Here is a 19156-nt window from a genome sequence, read left to right as displayed (position 1 = left end):
TCACCCGAATACCAAAACCAGACCGAGACTTTACAAGAAAACCACAAATCAATATCTTTCACAAGCATCGATGCAAACATCCTCAATAAAATACTAGCACATTGAGTCCTACAATGTATAAAGAATTATACAGCACAACCAAGTAGGATGTATCCCAGGTATACAAGGTTTGTTCAGTATTCAAAAATCAGTTACTATACTCCATCACATCAACAAGTTAGAGAGGGGGAAAAAATCACATGGTCATATCCATCGATGCAGAAAGGCTGATGATTTCAGAGGAGCATGGTGGTAGCAGAGTGAGGTGGGGGATTAGGCAGAGGCAGGAAGGTATGGTGCACAAGGTCTGTGAGGATGCTGAGGCTGGAATCAGTGTTCCTGAGACTGGCTTAAGGTAAAGGGAACAGCCAAATGTGAACCAAGAAGGTCAAATCTGCCAAGAAAGATTGTAACGCTCAGGCACAGGGGCACAAGCCTAGGGCTCCCAGGCCTGAAGAACCACTGCTAAAACTGCCCTTGGTTCCAGCTCCCAGGAACACAGCCAGGGCCAATGTCAGGACCACTCCAATCCCGGCCTGATGCTCCATCCCCCACCCCACAACCTGTACCTTCCCCCGAGAATCTCAGCAGCTGACTGCCCGTGAATAAGGCTGCTGTGGGCAGTGCATGTTGGCTTGCACTGCACACACCCCAATGGAGGGGCATCATTTTCTTCATTCAAAGACACAACTGCTCACCAAGCCATGGGCTGCTGGCTGCGCGAACATCCAGAGACACCTTTCAGAGTCTTTCAGTCATCACCTTTCACTGCCATGCTCAGCTGTGCTTCCTGGCCTCCCTCGACACAGGCCACGATGCCTCCATGAAGCCACAGAACATCAAAGACTTTAAGGCCAGAAGCCCTTCTACTGAGCATCACGGGAGCTCTGGGCAGCCCTCCCCCCAGCCCACCCCTAAGATAAGCCCCTGCTGGGATCACCCTGAGTCCCTGGGCTGAGAGTATGCCAGCTCCCTAGCTTTCAACCAACCTGCCCAGAGGGGACTCGGCTTTACCACAGTGCCCCTCCCCAACAAAGTCTGGATGCCCACCACATTCTGGGATCCCTGACACAGAACAGGAAGGGAGGTGGAGCCAGGGAGAGGGGATGTCTGGACTTTTGGACTTTCTGCCATCACTCCCACATGGAACTTCCACCAGAATGTGCACAGAGATAGTCTGTGAGTGAATGAATGAAGACCATCGTGGCGCTGAGCCCCTTCTCAAAGCCCTCCAGACACTCAGAGCCTCTTCTCCTTGAGTTAGAAGCCTATTCCCAGACTAAGAAAAAAAGACAAGATCTGTGTCCAGCGTGAGTCCCAGCAGGCCCCTACCCAGTACCTGTAGCAGTATGACCCAGCTCAGAGAGCACAGAAGAGGCCTGTGGGAAGGGTCTCCTGCCCCTTGGCATCCTGCTCCCCACTCTCTGCTAGCTCTGCCAACCAACCCTGTGTCCCTTCCCTGGCTGGCACTCAGGTGAAGGGAACACCTACAGCACACTTGGTTCTAAGAAGCCCCTGTCCAAGCAGAGGTTCCCCTGAGCACTCAGTGCCCAGGGAGGAAATAGGATGCTTAAGAGCCTCTCACACACACTCACACACCGGGCTCCAGTGCCCACCAAGGCCAGGCTTCCCTTCCCTGCCTGTGCCAGCCCCACCTGAGCTGGTCCAGACAGGCGGGTGGGGCCTGTGGGCTGTCAGGCCACGTGTAGGGCTGGCGGGGAGGAGGGCGGGCGGGCTTGGCTGGCTGCTCTTAAGGCGGGGCTGGAGGTGAAGGGCGCCTCCCTTTACTCCTCACCTGGGCTCTGACCAACCGCCTCACTTCGTCTGTCCCAGGAGCCAAGAGTGAAGGCAGAAGCGTCTTGCTCACCCTGGACAACAGGTAGGCGCCTTTATTCTTCAAGGAGAAAAGAGGAGGAGGCTCAGCCCCTTCAGCCAGCCCTTGTCCCCAGTTTTTCTCCTCTCCTGGGGCTCAGAGTGAAGGTGGAGACAGACAAGATGGTCCCAGGACCACAGACTCAAGTTCTGCACTTTGAGGGAACTAAATCTGTAGCCCTCAGTGTACAGATGAGAGAACCAGGGTCTGGGGAGGGGAAGGGGTTTGCCCAGGTTCCTGAGACTTGGGAAGGGAACAGACCCAGAACCGATCCTCCTGCCCACCAGCCCAGAGCCCTCAGGGCCTGGCCATTAGCCCCGCCCCACCCCCCAACCCATGCTGGATCATTCAGAGGCCAGCAGAAATCCTAGAATGGGAGGGAGAGGGTGGGCAGGGCACGGGTAGGGAAAGACCTTCACTGCCCCTGCGGGTCCCTGTCTCCTATCCCAGGTCTGCTTTTCCAGGTCTAAGTGGGGACCAGGGGACGATCAGAAGCCATTCTTCCAGCAGGGGGGTGGGGAGGGGATTGGGCTAGTGAGGTGAGGCACTCTGCGGGACACTTGTCCTCCCCTCTGCCATCCTCTCCCTCCACTGCCCTGGGCTTGTAGGAGGGAAAGAGTGAGTCAGGAGAAGAAGCTGGCAATGAAACTGACAAGGGGATTTGCCCAGGAATCAGGATCTCCCTGCCTCCAGAGCCCTTGGGAACAAAGAAGGAGATTTGAGTCCCATGGGTGGGCAGGACCTATAAATAAGACTGAGTTGGCTGGAGCCCTCCATACCCACTACAGCCCCCCAACATACACACACAGAGTGCTGAGCCCAGGGGTCTTCCCCTCCCCTTTTGATCAGGAAGGAAAGAGCTAGAGACGTGTGCTGGTGGGGACAGAAGAAAGAGTGTCCAGGAATAAAGGGGTGAGGCCAGACCCTGCCCTGGGAGGTCTGGTGGTGCTTTGGGGAGTGTCAAAAGTGAGAAGACTTAAAGAAAATCCCAAGGGGCTGCCTAAACTTTGCTCAATCTCAGGCCTGTCCCACTGGGTTCTAGAATCCCAGAAGGGGCAGAGAAAGGTGAAATGGATCTTAAATCTATGAAACAGTGGCAAGGACTATGGGACCGGGAGCCAAGATCACCTGAGTTCAGATCCCAGTTCCACTCTGGGTGCTGTGAGTTGTATGACTTCAGGCAAGTCCCTTAACCTCTCCAGCCCCACCGTAAGAGTACTTTCTTCAGAGAACCATTGAGAAAACAAGATGAGTACATTTTAAGTGTCTGTTACGATTGCATTCCCATTATACAGGTGGGACAACTGAAGCCCAGAGAGGAAAGGACACTTGCCCAGGGTGGTATAAAAGCAGATTCCAAATCAGTAGGCAGATATCCTGGATCCTAGTCCTGGGGGAGGAACCAGGTACCCAGTGCATTCCCCAGAGACCATAACCCTAGGTCCTCTTTGAGGCACAGCCAGAAAACCTTCAGGGTGTGCAGAGATCCTGCCCCGACAAACCCAGGGCGCTTGGAGCCAAAGCTTGATGTCCTTAGCTGCCCCTAGAAAGGAGTTTGAAGGCCCATTCCTCGTTCCCTTTCACTGCCATTTATAGACACGCTTCCCGAGCCTAACATGTGCCTGCCCCCTCCAGGATCTGGCCAAAGAGAAGTCTGGCAGCAGGTCTAGCAGGAGCCTTGGGCAACTCACAGTCCCTCTCTGGACCTCAGGTGTTTCTCTGCATTTGAACTCCATGTGATATAAACAGTTAAAGGTCGAAAGTCCAGGCCTGGGTTTAAAACCCAGCTCTATCACTTTTCTGGATGTGTGGCCGACACAGATTTCTTAACCTCTCTGAATCTCAGTATCTTCATCTGTAAAATGGACTGGTAATAGGGGTGCAGTACTTCCTAGGGTTATGAGAGGATTAGAAGAGTTACCATGGGGAAAGTCAGTGCCTGACACATGGTAAATTCTCAGTAAATGGGAGCTCTTATTATTTATTATTATGAAGGCGTTATATTCTATATAAGCCCTGATTTCTAAGTAGTATTTAGAATTGTCCGATAGCTTTTACAAGCAGGATCTCACTGGTTCCACACCACCTTCTGGGAGGATATATAGCAGGAATTCTTATTTCCATCTCACAGATGAGGAAACTGAGGGTCAGAGCGAGTCCTTAAGGAACTCTTTGAACTGGGGTTTGAATTCAAATCTCCAGACTCCGAAGTCTGCATTCATTTCGTTTGCCCCAGACTGGTCTCAATGACTTTTCCGAGACTGAGGTCTAACTCTAAAGCAGAATGTAATAGACATATCTTGGAAAAGGAGAAAAGTGGAGTTGGGGAGTGCTAGGGGCAGGGGGAAGGTGAGGCTCAGGGCAGGCAGTTGTAGCACAATCAGCATGTCCCAGCTCCTTACAGTTTTCTTGGCAGCCTCTGTTTTGGAACCTCTTACCTCCTGGAAGAAACTGCTATCATGTAGCATTAAGGCTAAACAACGGGAAGAACTTCCCACAGTCAGGAAGCCTGGGACGTCTCTTTCCCAGATGAGCCCCCAGGGAGTGAATATCATCTGATGATGTCACTCCTAAACTCTAAACTATTCTGTGGCTCTCCATTGCCCTCAGGGTTGAGTCAGCACTACCAAACCCAGCCTGCAAGGCTCTGCAGGGTCTGCCCAGCCTGCCTCCCCAACCCCAACCTCCCCTCCATTCACCCTAGGTTCTCTCTGTTTCCCAGATGCTCAGTAACGTCTTGTGATCTCCTCGGTCCATCCAGCCTCTGAATACACCTGCCTCCTCACCCCTACCTGGTGTGCCCAGCCAGCTCCTGTTTTTCGTCCTTGTCTCCGTTTACATGTCCCTTCCTCCAGGAAGTCCTCCCTGGCCTCCCCCACTCCCTGGCCTCCCCCCTCCCCTTCCCTGTGCCCACTGAGTCCCTTCTGACTCCCCTCCTCCCCGATGACACTGTTGTGATTGCTCACCTGCTTGCCTGTCTGTTTCACCAACTGGCCCAGGCTGAGTAGCAGCTAAATGCAGGGGCCCTGACACCACACAGCTGGGGTCCAATCCTACCCTGATACCCGTTGGCCTGACGACCTTGGGCAAGTTGCTTACCTCTTTGTGTCTCAGTTCTCCCATTGTAAAATGGGATAATAATAGCATCTACTTCATAAGGTTGTTATGAGGATTTTAAAAGGTTTTATACACCAGAGCCTAGGTACATATAATTACTCAATGAATATTAGCTGTGCCGTGCTATGCTAAGTCACTTCAGCTGTGTCTGACTCTTTGCGACCCTATGAACTGTAGCCTGCCAGACTCCTCTGTCCATGGGATTTCCCAGGCAAGAATACTGGAGTGGGTTGCCACGCCCTCCTCTGGGTGATCTTACCGACACAGGGATCTAACCTGAGTCTCTTACATCTCCAGCATTGGCAAGTGGGTTCTTTACCACTAGCGCCTCCTGGGAATCCGGAATTTTAGCTATTATTTATTTTAAAAGTAAGGCTGGAACATAATAGGTAGCCATCAAACATCTATTGAGATTATTTTATTTATCCATCACTTGCATACTGCTTATTATGTACTAGGCAAGTTCTAAGTATATTATAAATATTAACTCATTCTATAGATGAGGAAACCAAGGCACAGAGAAGTTAATTAACTTCCCCAACGTTGCACAGCTAGTAACTGGGGAAGCCAGGATACAAATCCCAGGCAGTCTGGCTCCAGCAGCCATGCTTTTAAATGAGTGAATATATATGCCTTTCTTTATGGGGAGGGGAGGCAGAGGTTTCATCCACAGAAATTACTCAGTTCCCACCCCCGGCTTCTTTCAGGTCCCAGGAGCTCCCGGTTGGCAAGTGACAACTGTGGGATGTGAGTCTGGCTGGAAGCCAGAGGTAAACTGCCAAGTCACTGCCCTCAACATGTCACAGGTGATGTCCAGCCCCCTGCTGGCAGGAGGCCCCGCAGTCGGCTTGGCTCCCTGTGAGGAACCCAGGAGGGTCCTGCACCCAGCCCCCAGCCCCAGCCTGCCGCCGCCATGTCCCTACTACACCACGGAAGGCTGGGGAGCGCAGGCGCTGATGGCCCCCATGCCCTGCAAGGGGCCCCCTGGCAGGCTCCAGCCAGCCCCACAGGCTGGAGCCAATGCCAGCTGCCTCCTGAAGGCCCCAGGGGAGCAGGTCTCAGGGGCTCAGGAAGACCTTGACTCCTACATTGACTTCTCACTGGAGAGCCTCAACCAGATGATTCTGGAGTTGGATCCCACCTTCCAGCTGCTCCCTCCTGGGCCTGGTGGCCCTGAGGCCCAGCCCACCCAGAGCACTACCTTGGGAAAGAAGAAAGAAGAGCCTGAAGCCTTGGGTAAGGAACTGGGGCACAGTGCTGGGAAGAGGACTTGGGGACCAGTCCTTATGAGGAAGGAGTTTTCTATCAAATCGGAGGAACACAGAACAATGTCCTGTTGGGGACTGCTGTGCGTCTCTAAACAAGTTTCTTAACCTCTCTGTTTCCTCCGCTCTATACAAGGGATAAATATAAGTAGTCCTCACTGTCCAATTCTATTTGGTTCTTGAGTTTGGAAAGTGATGGATACCTGTTTTATGTAATTTCTCAAAGAATTAAAATAAGCTAATACAGGTAAGAATACTATACAATGCCATGCATATAAATAAGAGCTCGATAAATGTGTGGTCCCTGAATCTTAGTCTTCTGTGGTGTCTCTCTTTAGGTTCTAACTTGGTCCCCTGAAATTTTTATAGGAATAGTATTTTCACCTCACCAGTAACGATAGATGTAAATAACTTCAAGTATAGACATAGTAAAATAATTAGAACATGATGAATTTTTGAGTATTAATTACTTTTGTTTTTAATATGTCACTACATTGTAAATTTATATAGTTTACTCTTTAGTAATGCCTAAAGCATCAAACTATATTAACTTACAATGTGTACATCATTTAGCAACAAGCTGAAAAAAATCTTGAAAATTTAACAATCAGCTTTTTTGAGCTAGTTCAAGCCAACTCCAAGATACCACCACCTCCACAATTGTCCAGAAATTTCTGCATCTGGCTTTAGTTTCCCAAAGAGTTTCAAGTATACATTGAGGATGAGGATCATGGAGCAGCAGCCCCATTAGACAGGCTGGAAGACTGAGGCCTCCAGGGGTTTAAACAATCAGTGTGTGCTAGGGGATACAGAGAAGATTAGAGATGGGATCCAGGAGAATTTCTGCTTATTGAGCATTTATCATCCTATCCAGGCACTTGTGTGTTGAGCAGTTAATAATTGAACCTTTGATGATAATAATTTGATCCCTCCAATCCACCTCCATGGGACGAATATTTTATCCTCATTTTACAAATGAAAAGATTTGGTTGATGGACTTGAGTGAGAAGCCAGTGTAGCCTAATCACTGGAGTCGTGCAAACCTTACACAAGCTGCTTACACTTCTTTGTGTCTCAGATTCTTCTTCTGTAAAACAGAGATGAGTTTTCACCTCAAAGGGTATTGCAAGGATTAAAAGGAATAACATCTGATGGGTGTTTATCACAAATCCTAGGACACTATAGGTCATGATCGGTGGTGGCTGTTTATAGTCAACGTTGGAGTTGCATTTAGGACCAGCTCCAGGACAGTGTCAGACCCTGGGGTGGAGGTGAGCCCAGCACCCAGGTCCTCTGGCACCTGGGTTCCTGGGCTCTAGCCGGCCTTCTGCTCCTGCCCCCGGAGCATTGCCTGCCAGGCCTGTTAAATGAACCACCTCCATCCCTCAACCGTCTTTTGCTTCTTAAGGCCAGTCATGGGCATGTCTCTGCAGAAAAGATAGCTTGGGCCTAATTATCACTGGCAGGAGCAAGCCCGGGACTTTAATGCTCATGCCCCAAGGCAGGGCTTCTATGCAGTCAAGGCCAACTAGGGTGAGAGCAGTTTCTGGGTAGCGTGCACATGTATGGGGTTGGGGTGTTGACAACAAGGCCCTTCCTCCAAGGGACGGATGGGCAGTAGTCAGGCCTTTCAGATGCCCTAGGCACAACCTGCTCTTGTGAGGATGTGATCACCAGACTCTTGGCAGCAGGGGGCGCCAGAGGGCAGCGGTGGTCCCAGGGTCCTGATGAAGCCACCTAGCTCCCCTTGATGGAATTTCTAAAAATCCTCTCCTCTTTCCTCTGCCTGAACACCAGTGATGCCTGGGAGCTCACTACCTCCTAGGGTATCCAGAGGGTCAGCTCCCTGTTGGAAGTTCTCTGCCATAACAAGAATAGTGAGAGCCTGCCTGTCACTGTGGTGACTGCATCTCTCTCCCCAAACCCTCCCCTCAGACCACTGCTCCTGGTGACAAAGCTCTCCCCGGCCCACAGCCCCTCAGTGACTTTTCACCCAGCCAAATGTGCCCAGTGTGCAGGGCCCCTCTGTTTGCACTCTCACTCGTCCTACTTTTGGCGTGTTGAGTGGAAGATGTTCTGTAATTGTGATGCTAGCAGACATTCACAGCTTCTTTTTGTCCCAACTTGGCAGAATCAAAAGTTAACCATTGGCTATCCTATATCGATCCCTCCCTTAAAAATGTATAGAGGGATTTTTGTAAGCATGATCCCAGCGTCTACCCTGGGAAGAAAATAGTGGAAACCTTATTTACAGATAAGAACACTGAGGCTCAGTGGGAGGAAATGATGGCCACAGTCACACAGCTAGTGAGTGGTAGGTCAGCTCAAAGCCCAGGCCTCTGGGCTCCAAAGTCCATATTCTAACTTTTCTTTCTTCCTCGGAGCAAGTTTTCTGCCCTCCAGGGCTTCACTGAGTTTACACCACCACCACCCCCTCCAGTTTCTCTGCCTCTGCGTCTTGCTGACCTTCCTTCAGATTAACCAGAGGCGGGCCAGGGGCGACATGGTAGCGGGGAGCAGGCATGTATCCACCACCCCCAGGGAACACAGCTTCTAGAAGCAAACACCGTATCCCCTCCTCTGCCACCCCTCCCCATCCTTGGAACAGACCTCCATTTTATTTTCCAGAATTTCTGCCAGGCAAGGCAGTTTGCCAATCCTGAGTGAAGGGTGTCTAATAAACGTCTGTCCGCCCCCCACCCACACAGGCCCCCCTCCACCCACCCGGCCTGGTGCTGGCGCCTGCATCCACCCAGCACTGCTCAGACTTGCCCCACGGGCCTGTAAACAGCAAGTGCACGCAGGTGATGGGGTGGGGGCCCCGCCACCCCAGCCACATCCACCTCGATGCCAGGCTACAGCAGCGGGAGTGACTCACAGCTCCAGGACTCCTCCCTCCCTTCCTGCCCGAGTCTGCTTGCTCTTTCTCAGTCCCTCAGCTAGGCCTTTGGTCTCTCTTCACCAGGCCGGGAGACCCTCCCCAAAGCCGCTGAGCTCCTACTTACGGGTAAGGCCTTGGCAAAGGGTCCTGAGGAGCCTGTCTCCGTGGAAGAGCTCCCTGCAGACAGAGTGCAGGAGCAGGGATCAGTTTCCTCAACCCTTTCTGTAACATCATTCATGTATTTGTTTGGCTGCTCTTAGTTGCAGCACGCTGGACCTTCGATCTCCACTGCGGCATATGGGATCTTTAACTGTGGCCTGTGGGATCTAGGGCCCTGCATTGTGAGCGTGGAATCTTAGCTACTGGGCCACCAGGGGAGTCCCTCCTCAACCTTTGTGAGCCTTGACTTCTCATCTGACGTGGAATTAAGAATGTTTCCTACCTCAGTCAAGTTGTCATGCGAGTTAAATGAGCTAACACAGGGAATATGCCTGTGGCAGTGCTAGCCCACAATGCTCAGTAAATACCAGCCTTTGTTTTAAAAGGGGCCGTAAATCTTAGCTCTACCCTTACATTTCTCCGAGCCTCAGTTTCATGCACTGTAAAAGCGGGCCTGCTGGCACTGGGCACAAGGGCAGTCTTGAGGTTTGAAAGGATTATGAGCATAAACACTGTGAAAGTGAAAGTGTTAGTCACTCAGCTGTCTCCAACTCTTTGTGACCCCATGGACTGTAGCCCACCAGGCTCCTCTGTCCATGGAATTCTCCAGGCAAGAGTATTGGAGTGGGTACCCGTTCCCTTCTCCAGGGGATCTTCCTAACCCAGGGATCGAACCCGGGTTTTCTTCATTGCAGGCAGATTCTTTACCATCTGAGCCACCAGGGAAGCCCATAAATACTATAAAGACCTATTTAAAAAAAAAAAAAAAAAGTCGTGCTTGCCAACCTTGCCGAAGAATCTACCCCAGTCCAAAACTTCCCTTTCAGAGCCCACAATACACTGTACCAAATATTCTCTTGCCCTCATCAGTGGGACCCTCACCTTAGCCAGAGTATTAGCCAACTGGCCAATACTGTCCCCCAAAAGCAGGCGGGCAGGAGACGCTCTTTGAAGCCCACCATGGACCATAGATCCTCACTTTACAGATGAGGAAACTGAGGCTCAGAGCAGTTAGGAAAATTACCTGATGATTCTTGGCGGGAAAGTGGCAAAGCCTAGACTCACACCTAGGTTTGTTTGTCGACAAAGCCAGGCCTGTTCCTCCACCCCCTGGGACAGCATGCCCAGGTCGACCTGCCAGCCTCCCCTCTCCATCTGATGCAATCCTCCACCCCTACCCAGCCCAAGCAGGCTCAGACAGAGGCAGTAACCATGAGCGGGGCTAGAAGGTCCTGAGCCAGAAGGTCCTACCCCAGAGCGGGCTAGGGCAGGCAGGGACTTCGGGGGTGGTGAGGGGGGATAGTGCATGCACCAGAGCCCAGGGGGGTGGGAGGCTGGCAGATGGGAGTTAAGTGTACAGTTTCCCATGACTCTGCCCTAGTCTTCATCCTGGGAAGCCAGAGGCAGGACTCACGACCCTCTAGAAGGGAGCAGCTCAATGACCCCCTTTGTTCATTTCCTTTCCCAGAACAGCACCAAGAACAGCTCCCCTCCCCAAAGTCAGGAGGAGAGGTACCCATCCCCCCATGGGCAGAACCAGAGGGCACCCCACTCCAGGGAGGAACAAGAGTCCTAGGTGCCCCCACTAGGGAATGAAAGAGCATCAGAGTGAGTCAGCAGCCTCGGGTGCTAAGAGTCTACAGCTCAGTAAGGCAGGCAAGCCCTGCCCCCAGGGAGTTCTGGCACGCAAGTGAACCCTAACGCTGACTTGTCAAACTCCAAGGTGCACACAGCTCCCCTGGGATTTTGCTAAAATGCAGATTCTGATTCGGTAGGCCTAGGGTGGAGCCGGAGATTCTGCACAATCTCCTAGCTCCCTGGTGAAGGGGTGCTGCTGGGCCGGGGACCACAGTGGTGCAGTCCAGTACACGGTGAAAACACCTAGGGAGCTAAGCGAACACCCTGAGGGCCTGGGCGCACCCCTGGAGGTTCTGATCTAATTGGCACCAGATGGAGCCTGAGTTTTAGGACTTTTCGAAGCTCATCTGGTAATTCTAGCATGCAACCAAGCTTGAGAATCCCTGCCTCCGTTGCAGGCACAGACATAGAAACCGCTTTCACCAGCCTGAGTAATAGAGGCATCTCAAGATGTGACCAGTGCAGTCATTCCAGCTGGGGAGTGGAACACACACAAAGGAGAGGATCTCTCAGCTTTAAAAGGCTTACTATGTGCCAGACGCTGTGCTGTGCCACCTACCTTCATCTCAGTTCATCCTTACTGTAACACCAAGAGGCTGGGTATAGCCACCCAATTCTACAGGCCTGGAAACTGAGGCTCTAGGTGGTCAAGTCACTTCGCCAAGCTCTCAGAGAGCAAGGGGCAGAGCCAGATTTGAAACCCAGGTCTGTCTGACTCCAAAGCCCGTGTCCGTGTCACTGTCTCTCCACCCACGGGCAGTTGTTACAGAGAGGGTGACATTGAAACTGGTCCCTGAAGGTGAAGCTGGAGGCTGATCCTGATTCCAACAAACATCTCCCTGGGCCTCAGTTTCCTCATCTGTATAAGAAAGGGTGGTGGTCCAGTGGTTAAGACTCCACACTTCCACTGCAGGTTACATGGGCTTGATCCCTGGTTGGGGCACTAAGATCCTACATGCCTTGGGGCACAGCCAAATTTTTTTAATATATGCGTGCTAAGTCGCTTCAGTCATGTCCCACTCTTTGTGACCCCAAGGACTGTAGCCTGCCAGCCTTCTCTGTCCATTGGATCCCCCAGGCAAGAATACTGGAGTGGGTTGCTGTGCCCTCCTCCAGGGGATCTTCCCAACCCAGGGATTGAACCCACGTCTCTTAATGTCTCCTGCATTGGCGGGAAGGTTCTTCACCACAAGCACCATCTAGGAAGCCCACATATATATGGGCTTACCTGGTACCTCAGACTGTAAAGAATCTGCCTGCAATGCGGGACACCTGGACACAGCAACCCATTCCAGTATTCTTGCCTGGAGAAGTTCCCATGGACTGTAGCCCACTAGGCTCCTCTGGTAGGCTACAGTTCATGGGGTCGCAAAGAGTCAGACACGACTGAATGACTAAGCACAGCACAGCACTCTCTAAGAAAGAAGAGACCAGATGGTCTTGAGGACTCTTCCAGCATCCTTGTTCTGCGAGTCTAAGCTCCCTGGTTTCACCAATGCTCTGCTTCTCTCCCCAAAGATATAAAGTACATCGAGGTGACCTCCACCAGGTCAAGGTGCCACGATGGCCCGCGGAGCTGCTGCAGCCCATCTGTCACCCCACCCTTCGGCTCCCCACGCACTGGCGGCCTCCTCCTTTCCAGAGACCTCCCCCGAGAGACTAGAAGCAGCAGCGAGAGCCTCATCTTCTCTGGGAGCCAGGGCAGGGGGCACCAGCACCCCGCTCCCCCCTCGGCAGTTCCCTCCTCTCACCCCCCAACATCTCCCAGCATCTCCATTCCTGGCATGGGGAGCAAGGCCTCAGGCCCCCACGGCTTGGGCTCCCCACTGGTGGCTTCCCCAAGCTTGGAGAAGGGGCTGGGGGGCCAGGGCCCACAGCTGAGCAGCAGAGTCTCCATGCTGTCAGGCAGCCCAGCGTCTGATATCAGCTATGTATTTGGAAGGTAGGTAACTCCCACTACAGCTTCTGATGTTGCCTTCGTCACACACACACACACACACACACACACACACACCCTAAATCAGACATCCCGCTCTTTCTGAGCAAAATCTGGGATTGTACCAAAAATAAAAATGAATGTTCTCTTTTATGCCATTTGGCTCTCAAGCTTTCCTCAAGCATTTAGAATATCATTCAATATAGGAAAATCTTGACTTCTATTTACCTCCTGGGAAAAGAACTACTGCATTAATGAGGCTCACCTGTATCCTGTCCAGCCCTCCTACAGCCCATCTGTAGGAAGATTTAAAAAAAAAAAAAAAAAACAAAAACCTAAAACACAGAATATAAACAGAATCGAGGGTCTGGGAAAAGCTTCCTTCATCTTGGTTCCTGGCAAAACCTAGCAGGAAGGAAGCAAATCTGGCGGGGCATTATTCACAATCGCCCCAGCCCAGTTCTCTGCAGGCTTCTGAGTAGAGTCACACACTCACCCATCTTGCCCTGGAAAACCAAACCACAGGACCTCTGTCCCCCATACCAGCTCCAAAGCCACTGTGCCCAGGCAGTCCCTGGCAAGGAGACTGGGATTCCACAGCCATGCGTTGGCATGGGCCTCTGAGCTCAGGGAGAAGCCCGGCTGGCTGCGGAACTGGCCTCTTTCTCTTCCTCCAGCTGGAGAATTCCCTCTGCATCAGTCATGGGCATAGTCCAGCCCAGGTCCAGCCTGTGTGCCGGACTCTTGGGAATGCTTGGGGATGGGGGGTAGGGAGGATGGCTGGTATGACAACTCAGTTGGATGGCTTGGAAGGCAGAGGGAACAGAGTCCCTTGCAGGGGGCAGCCCATTGGCTACTTTAATTGACCACAGACCCTACATTGCAGGTACACTCCTATATCCATCAGCATCCCTTAGGGCTCAGATGGGCTCTGGGGACGGGGTTGGGGGCGGATGGGCGAAGTATACAGTTCTCTGACCAAAGCCACGGGCACCTACATCACTAAATTCCAGAGCCCAGCTCTGGCCCCAGACAGTCCACTCCCACCTCCTAACACTCTGCCTTCCTGCTGCTCTCTCCCCTCACAGCAGCCAGTCCCTCCTCCACTCCAGCATCTCCAGCCATCAGTCATCTTCTAGATCCTTGGAAAGCCCCAGCAGCTCTTCCTCCAGCCTCAACAACCTTGGTCCTGTGTCCCTGTATACGAGAGCCAGTGACCTCCAGGTCCCCAGCAACGCCACCCCAAGCATGGGCCAGCCCAGAGCAACCCGCTCCCCACCACTGGCCAAGGAACATGCCAGCAGTTGCCCACCATCCATCACTAACTCCATGACAGACATACCCATTGTGCTGATCAACGGTTTCCCAGAGCCAGGATCTCCCCCATCCCAGAGGACCCCAGGACCCCAGGACTTTGTCCGCCCTGGGGCTACTTCTTCCAGCATGCCCTGTCCAGCCACCAGGAGCCACAGCCAGACCCTGCCAGAAGCCCCTCCCACCGCATCCCCGGAGGGTAAGTTGTAAACCAGTCAATACCTCACGCTTTGTAAGGTTTGGCTAATGGAGAACAGGCAAAGCACCAATGCATTTCTTCAAGAGTGGGTCAATACACTGATTAAGTACCTACTGTGTGCCAAGCACTGTGCCACTTAGTAGGAACACAGTCTAGAAAGAGAGGGGGAAAACCCAAAGGGTTACTGCAGAGTAGGATAAACACACAAGTAAAGAGATGTTCTGAGTCTTGTGAGGCTACAGAGGAAGGAGTGAGCCTTTTTACCTGGAGAAGTGGGGAGGCCAAAAAGTGGATCAAAAGTTCATGGCCAGAGCAGCAGAGGAAGGGCTGCCCCAGCAGAGGGAACAGCCAGGTCAGAGGTATGAAGATGTAGAAGCACATGGCATGTTTAGGAAATGACTTGGATGTTGGGCTGTGCAGGGTGAGGTCATTGGGAGTAATCTGGGGCCAGATTGGGAAAGACCATGAACACCAAGCTGAAGAGTAAACTTTACCCTTTAGGGACCAGGAGACCCTCAGTTCAGTTCAGTCACTCAGTCGTGTCCGACCCTTTGCAACCCCATGAATTGCAGCACACCAGGCCTCCCTGTCCATCACCAACTCCTGGGGTTCACTCAAACTCTTGTCCATCGAGTCAGTAATGCCATCCAGCCATCTCATCCTCTGTCATCCCCTTCTCCTCCTGCCCCCAATCCCTCCCAGCATCAGTCTTTTACAATGAGTCAACTCTTCGCATGAGGTGGCCAAAGTATTGGAGTTTCAGCTTTAGCATCAGTCCTTCCAAAGAACACCCAGGACTGATATACCCTCTGAGACTCTCAAACCAGAGAGTGATGGACTCAGAGGCACATGCTCAATCCATCACTCTGGCAGCTGCGCGGCAGATGAATTGCAGGGCCTGGCCTGGCAGGGAGAGCAGTTTTTATTTGGTTCTGTTTGGGTTTTCATCACAAAGTGGTCCAGGGTGAGGCAGAGGGTGGAGGAGAGCAGACAGAGCCAGGAGACCCTCAGGATATGGAAGCAGCAGGCTGGGTGACTAACCCAGGAGAGGGAGAGTCAGTCCTAACTCTGACGTTGGCGGATGACGAACACAGACGGGGCAGGACAGGGTAACGGAGACAATGCATTCCAACTCAGACAGCTAAAAACCACAAAACAGCAACCACCCTCCTCCCTGTAGTCATGAACTACAGGCATCCAAAAAGAACAAAGCCAACCAGAGCCCAGAGCAGTAAACACAGGCTAATCCTTAGCACCCTGGGGTCTCTCTCTCCCAGGAGCAGAGCCCCCCACTGAGCCCCAAGGACAGGAGGCCTGCTTGCCTGTGGCTCAGTCATCTCCTTCCCGGGCTCTCAGCCCTCACATGGCCACAGACATCAAGGTACTCCTGGGGGGTGTGAAATGCTCACTCTAGCCCGCTGCTCGCTCCCACCCACGAAGCCATGTCAATGAGAACAAGAGAAAATGAGGTGACAAGCATGCCTTTGAACATTTTCCTAGGACAAATCGTTTGCAGATATCAGTACATTTTTTATGATGAGTTATTCTCAACTGGCAGTAACACACCTTTTCAAGATGCTGAAACCAAAAACCACTGCTCTCTGCCTTTGTTGTTGTTCAGTCACTATGTCGAGTCCACCTCTTTGTGACCCCATGAATTGCAGCCAGGCTTCCTTGTCCTTCACCGTCTCCCAGAGTTTGCTCTAACTCATGTCCATTGAGTCGGTGATGTCATCCAACCATTAGGGACCCAGGGAAATGGGGTGGGTGGAATTTTCACATCTCAAAGAGCACATTTATTTGGCCTGGTGATATCCCCATCCAGGGTTGGTGATTCCCAGATAATCACACATTATCCCTGGGATCTTAGCAAATTCCACCAACTATTCTCAAGACAAGATTCAGCTTCATTTCCGAGTTGTTGGAGCATTACAGACCCTCACAGGATTTCTGGTTCACTCAGTTACCTCTGGGTTTCAGGAGGGAAAGAGCCATCTCAGATCAGAATCCGACTCCATCTCCGGACTCCTGGATGCTCTTCTGCCCAGATCTGCTGTCTTCCTTTCCTTTCTCCTTTTCTTCATTTTCTTTTGCAAACTGAATATCCCCACCACCACCAAGAAACTCATAGGATTATTAAAGGGGAAGAAAAATGTAAAGTCAAGCAAATGATGCATCTCAGAGTCTTTTATTTATCCTGTTTCTGTCTCTACTGCGTAATATTCAATTTGAGAAACTGTTTCTCATTGAATTTTTAATCTATTTGTTTGTGATCTGTTACCAAGGATACAAGGGTAGATTCCTAGATGGCACAAAGCCCTGGGATTCTTCTGATGGACTTTGCCCCTTTAGGGAGCTGGAGATACAACGGAGTAGGGATAGGGGAGGATGGGTTGAATGGGACGGCTGGGCAGAGAAAGGGGAGGGTCTCTCAGTTCCCCTCTATCCGGCCTACAGGGTTCTCCTTCCCTGTCTGTCTCCAGGTCCTGCCAGGGACATGCAGCCCACCATGAAGTTTGTGATGGACACATCTAAATACTGGTTTAAGCCAAGCATCTCCCGAGAGCAAGGTAAAATGAAGCCCTGATTCAGGGACTGAGTGACCCAGGAATCAGGTCTGGATCCCGGCACCCCACATCGGGCAGATGGGGCCCTGGGTTCATGTAGAGGAGGGAACAGAATGGCAAATTGCAAGTCCAGGGAAGGGGGTGTGCTGCAAACCCCATGACCCAAGCAAATACTGTAGCAGGAATGGTGGAGGTTAGACAACAGAAAGGACTTCCTGGGAACCAAAGGCAATTCTGTACCATCTGCTGTATGAGGACCCAATTGGGCTGAAGCAGGGAGGGTATCCCGGTGGGGTGGTGACTCTCTCTGACTCAAGGATTGTTCCAGCCATCGAGCTGCTGAGGAAGGAGGAGCCGGGGGCTTTCATCGTGCGGGACAGTTCTTCATACCGGGGCTCCTTCGGCCTTGCCCTGAAGGTGCAGGAGGCCCCCACACCTGCCCAGAGCCGACCAGGTAGGCTGTCTGTGTATTCCATCAAGGCCTCTTAGAGACACCTGGGTGTGGTGGGTTCCAGTCCCAGCTCTGCCGCTCACTTGGGGGTAACCTTGGGCCATTCCCATAATGACTCCTGGGAGGATGGACCTTGGTGTCCTGGCACTGAGGCTCCCCAAGTCCCCAGACTCCTTGCTCTACCCTCCGGTGGGAAGAAGAGGAAGGTCCCAGACCCCCTCCAGCCTGCGCTCTTCTGGTATCCACGTCTGTCCAGACCGGCTTTCTCACAAAGGAATGTAATGTAGTAATAACGTGTGAAAATGAGACCCTTTTGGTTTGGTCTGGTTTTCTCAAATAAGAAGTAACTAGTAACATTTTATATCAAGTTTATAAAGTTTGACTTTTTTTCCTCCATGAATTCAATTTATTTTTATTAAGTAAATACTGGGCTTTATGAGCTTCCCCAGTGGCTCAGTGGTAAAGAATCCACCTGCAATGCAGGAGACGTGGAGACCTGTGTTCAATCCCTGGGAAGATCCCCTGGAAAAGGAAATGGCAACCCACTCCCAGTATTCTTGCCTGAAAAATTCCACGGACAGAGGAGCCTAGTGGGCTACAGCCCATGGTGTCGCAAAGAGTTGGAAACAACTGAGGGACTACACAACAATGGCGTGTGTGCTAGCTTAGCCCCTGTGGTCTTGCACTCAGCACACGTGGATGGAGCACCCTACCCCAGACACTGTGCAAGGCACCAGTGAAACCTCACTGAGGACAGAGACAGGAACAGACCATTGCATTACAGGGTTCCTGGGCCACAGCCCTTCATCGAAGGCCCAGGATTGTAGCTCTTACACAAGGAATGGATAAGGGAACTGACAACTCCCAGAGGGAGTTAATGACCCCTGAACCAGCAAGTAATAGAGAAAGAGGATAAAAACCCCAAGTCCACATTCTCTACACCACACCTCTCTGTTCAAATAAGAAAGTGACCTCTGGGCAGCGTTAGTTATCAAGGAAGACCTGCCAAGGAGTCCCAAGAAAGCAGGAAGCTGTGGGCTGGTGGAGAAGAGGCCAGGGGCGTGGTGCCCCCTCCCAAGGCCAGCCTGGCGCCAGCAGGGACCATATGATGGAGAATGATAGCACCTGGGAGGGAGTAAGAAGGGGGAGCGGGAAACCCAGCCCAAGAGTTATTGAAACCAAAAGCAAGGTCTCCTGAAAAAAGAATTGCACGTGTGCATACTAAGTCACTCAGTTGTGTCCTACTGGACACAAGGCTTTGAGCAAAAACGTAGTCGGCACCTCCTTCATGGGAGACCTTGAGGATAGGATACCTACCTGCAGTCCCACCCAGAGGCAGGGGGATGGACAAGTTAACCTCTGGATGGACTGGAAGAGGCGGGTCAGGAAACAGGTTGCACTTCCATCCACATGCTTTCTCTGACTAGGCGAGGACAGCAGTGACCTCATTCGCCACTTCCTCATCGAGTCTTCCGCCAAAGGGGTGCATCTCAAGGGAGCAGACGAGGAACCCTACTTCGGTGAGCTGAGCCTCTCCAGCCCTCAGGCCCCTTCCAGGCAGGGTAGGTGGCCTGGGGAAGGCTCCTGATGCACGGCTTCTGTTTCCTCACAGGGAGCCTCTCTGCCTTCGTGTGCCAGCACTCCATCATGGCCCTGGCCCTGCCCTGCAAACTCGTCATCCCGCAGAAAGGTGGGCTGGGGCTCCACACCTGTTCAT

The 19156-nt window shown here is 52.0% G+C and overlaps 1 protein-coding gene across 3 annotated transcripts in view; it reads left to right on the top strand.

Annotated features, from left to right (window-relative positions):
• Nucleotides 1–1812: 1812 nt before the first annotated feature.
• TNS4 (tensin 4) overlaps nucleotides 1813–19156 on the top strand; it is a 23543-nt gene continuing 6199 nt past the window's right edge. Inside the window, exons 1-8 of one of the 3 annotated variants that reach the window (XM_010816251.3) lie at nucleotides 1813–1918; nucleotides 5737–6265; nucleotides 12491–12914; nucleotides 14000–14421; nucleotides 16905–16991; nucleotides 17317–17442; nucleotides 18867–18959; nucleotides 19052–19129. In XM_010816251.3, the coding sequence (XP_010814553.1) occupies nucleotides 5827–6265; nucleotides 12491–12914; nucleotides 14000–14421; nucleotides 16905–16991; nucleotides 17317–17442; nucleotides 18867–18959; nucleotides 19052–19129 (1669 nt within the window). In that variant the 5' untranslated portion in view covers nucleotides 1813–1918; nucleotides 5737–5826. 3 annotated transcript variants of the gene reach the window in all.

Source organism: Bos taurus, chromosome 19, assembly GCF_002263795.3.
Source record: "Bos taurus isolate L1 Dominette 01449 registration number 42190680 breed Hereford chromosome 19, ARS-UCD2.0, whole genome shotgun sequence".
Classification (NCBI taxonomy): Eukaryota; Metazoa; Chordata; class Mammalia; order Artiodactyla; family Bovidae; genus Bos; species Bos taurus.
This window is presented reverse-complemented; position numbering and strand designations above follow the sequence as displayed.